The 3,487-nt window shown below is 45.9% G+C and overlaps 1 protein-coding gene across 1 annotated transcript in view; it reads left to right on the top strand.

Moving 5' to 3' along the window:
- PTGFRN (prostaglandin F2 receptor inhibitor) overlaps positions 1–1,983 on the top strand; it is a 40,096-nt gene extending 38,113 nt beyond the window's left edge. Inside the window, exons 8-9 of the mRNA XM_010567645.1 lie at positions 126–431; positions 1,695–1,983. Of these exons, the coding sequence (XP_010565947.1) occupies positions 126–431; positions 1,695–1,861 (473 nt within the window). The 3' untranslated portion in view covers positions 1,862–1,983. The remainder of the gene's footprint in view (positions 1–125; positions 432–1,694) is intronic.
- The last annotated feature ends 1,504 nt before the right edge of the window (positions 1,984–3,487 follow it).

Genomic DNA, 3,487 nt, shown 5'->3' with positions numbered 1-3,487 from the left:
TTCCCCCCCCCTTGCCCCCCCCCTTGGCTATGCTGCTTGCAGATTAACCTTTCTGCTGAGAAATGGCACTGTGAATACTTTTCAGAGCTCACCAACATGTCTAAATTCTTTGTCCAAAAATGCAGATGATATGTCCTTTGATGTCTCCTGGTTTGCTGTGCGCTCCTTTGCATTGGACAGAGAGCCTGTCTTGCTGGCCTCGCTGGACCGGAGGGGGATTGTGATGCAGAGCAGGAGAAACGGGAGCAGTGATCTCAGCCTGGAGAGAATCAGCCCGTTGGAATTCAGGCTCCGTGTGCATGGCTGTGAGGACCACGACTTTGGCAACCACTACTGCGTAGTGACCCCATGGGTGCGATCTGCCACCGGTGTATGGCAGCGGGAACCTGACATCAAAGCCAAACCCATCTTTCTGTCTGTGAAAATGGATGGTAAGAGATTGCAACATGCGTTACACAATTTTTTAATTTTTTTAACACCTTGTTATGTTTTTCTGGGACAAATTTTCCCCATGACTATTTTTGAAGGTGCCTATGATAATCTCATTAGATTTTGTTATCCTTTTCTATTGTTTGCAATTTCTGAATACAGATTCTGTTGACTAGGTAGGCCTGAACAGATCATAGTTATAGGACTGGAGTATTTGCTTTCCTGATCATCTCTCGGTGATGCTGGGGCATCTTTCAATCAAGGCATAGTATTCTCTCCAAGTATTAACCCTTCTGTTGCCTGCAGAAGGAAATTTTGGTTTGCAGATGGGGTGTGCTGAAGTGGAGTTGCATTGTGGTTAATATCAAAGCTGAGAACAGAAAGTCAGAGCTCTGACTCCTTCCTTCCTCTCCTAACCACAAGACATTCTGCTCCCTGCACTTAATGACTTGTGTGCTTTCCAACCTGATTTGCAAGTGTTGCTAGACTCCGTGAGAAGCAAGTTGCATGCTAGATGCTGCATTCAGCACGTAGCTAAGGAGGAAAAATTAATGGAGGAGGGGTTTTGAACTAGTTGCTTTCTTCTCAGTGTTTCCAGGAAAGGTCATATTGGGAAGTTCTATGAACTTGAAAGGAATCAGAAGTTTTTATTCTCCCTACTGTGCGGATAACTATTTTAACTGTACTTTCCAAACTCCTTACAGTTCTTGACCCTGCCTTTTAACTGAGCAGTAGATGCTTACGAATCAAATTTCTTGTTTAGATACCAACTTTGGAGGTTGATTAGACAGGGTTGCTGAGTAGTAGTGAATATACTGTACGAGTAGTTCTAATCAAGCAAAGCATAAAGGAATCTACTCCTTGCCATTTGGAAACTTGTTACAAAGAGTGCAGCCACAGTCTGCCTCTGTTGGGGAAACTTTGCAAGGCTTTTGTTTGGGGGAGCAGGTAACAGGATACCTCTTGGAACTACCTCTACTTTGCTATCTCTCTCCAAGACTCCTGGGGTGCGTCCAGCCTCCCTGAGGCTTTGAAATAGTAGAGGACGAGTTAGGGTGAGGAGGTAAGGGAGTCCAGTAAGACACCAATTTTCCAAACCTCAAAAGACAGAAATGAAGAAGGAAAATTAGTGTAATTTCCTTCTGAAAAAAATAATCTGCCCATGAGCGAATAATGTGGGATTTTCTCCTTTTTTAAGCAAGAACAAATAAAGGGGATCTCTGAATCTTTCAGTGATTTCTAATGACTTTGCCTTCCTTTTTCAGTTCTGAATGCTTTCAAGTATCCCCTGTTGATTGGCATCGGTCTGGCTACTGTCATAGGACTCTTATCCTGCCTCATTGGCTATTGCAGCTCCCGTTGGTGCTGCAAGAAGGAAGTGCAAGAAACAAGACGAGAGCGTCGCCGGCTAATGTCGATGGAGATGGACTGAGCGTGGGAGCCAGACACACTTGCATTTTGGGAGAGACTCACAGGGCTCTTGACTGTGCTGAGACACTCACTCACAGGGCCAGACAAGACAGTGCGTTTCCTCTCTGATTTCAGCCTGGACCTCAAGCTTCTCCTTGTTACACGTCATGTCCTGAGAGCATTCAGGCCATATTTAGTGACTCGGAGTTCTCCTTTTCCAGCAGCACTTTCTGCATAGGGATCATTTCCTTCCAATGTGCAAACTGTTGAGCCTTCTTTCAGCAGGGCCCTGTGACAAAATTTACTAAGGTTTTTGTTTGTTTGTTTGCTTGTGTCCCCCCCTTGATTTCAAAAATATGTCCCTGTATGAAAGCACGATGGGCAGGGCAATGGGTGGGAAAGGGGCTGGTAGAAGTGTTAGACTTTCATTGTATTAACCAATCTACTTTTCCCCTCTACCACCATCACATCATCCTGTTCCCTTTCTCTGTCCACCTTGGTATCTCACAGACTTCTTTGTGCTGGGTTGAAGGCTGGAGAAAGTTCTTCTGCTGGTGCCTCATGAAGCTGTCCCAGCAAAGAATTGGTTTATGGTTCTCAGCATGCCTTCTCTACCCTGGCGTTTGCAGTTATCCCCAAAACATAACTTGCCTGGAGGTCTTTGAGACACTTTTTTTAAGCTTCCTTTTTATTTTATTTTCAGTGCCCAGAGTTCTTAGCTGTGGTGAATAGGGGCTAACTTGGCAACCCTGAAGAGTCAATCCTCAGACAAGCATTCGTTGAATGTCTGCTTATGGCCACCTTCTCCCCCACCCTTCCACTTTCTTTTCTCCTCACTGCAGCTGCTCACGTTGTGCCTGAGACCCTGTTCTGCTTGTGGCAGGGGGCACATGGTGTCTAGGGACAAGGCCCAGCCTTCTGCTGCCCTTGGCAGAGAGGTGGGAGACCTTGCCCCACTGGTGATGGTGTGACTTATGGAAAAAAAAAAAAAATCTTTGTCTGCAGTTGGCCAACTGATCACGTTTAGAGAAGGCTTGTAAACTATATATTACCAAATGCACAGACCAGACTGCAATGCTGCTTCTGCCAGTCACTCAGTGGTAACCATTGAACGTGTGAGCAGAGTCTGAGATCTGCAGTAGCTGAAGTGCAGCTCAGGGTAGGAATAGGAGCAAGCCCAAGAGGGCAGCAAGAATCCTTCAAGTTCCAATGGTCCTGGTCTTGTGCATGGGCCTGCAGCAAGGCTGTCCCCATGGGTTTGAGACCTATTCCTAGGTGCTATAGTACAGAAGTCCTGCTCTGGTCTTCCACATACACTGACCTGGCTCCTGAGTGGGAGCAGCTCCTTCTCCAGGCAGTTCTGTCTCCCCAGCACAGCTGGTGTGTTAAGCAATAAAAGTCAGAATAAAGATACTGTGTATAAACAAACAAGGAAGTAGGACTGTACTGCAATCTGATGTCAGCCAGGGTTTGGCTTGCATCAAGAAGTGTGAGAAATGTAGAGTTGAGGCCAGGGCTCAACCCTTTCCAGATTTTTTTTTTAAGGTAAAAGATGTTTAAGGAGAGCATCCATGGAAGGTAGTGGCTGTGGTGTGCTGTTGCCGGTCTAGACATTAGTTATGTACTAGACCATCTGCTTCACTAATGG

This window comes from Haliaeetus leucocephalus, unplaced genomic scaffold (genome assembly GCF_000737465.1).
Source record: "Haliaeetus leucocephalus isolate CR32 unplaced genomic scaffold, Haliaeetus_leucocephalus-4.0 Scaffold228, whole genome shotgun sequence".
Taxonomy (NCBI): domain Eukaryota; kingdom Metazoa; phylum Chordata; class Aves; order Accipitriformes; family Accipitridae; genus Haliaeetus; species Haliaeetus leucocephalus.
This window is presented reverse-complemented; position numbering and strand designations above follow the sequence as displayed.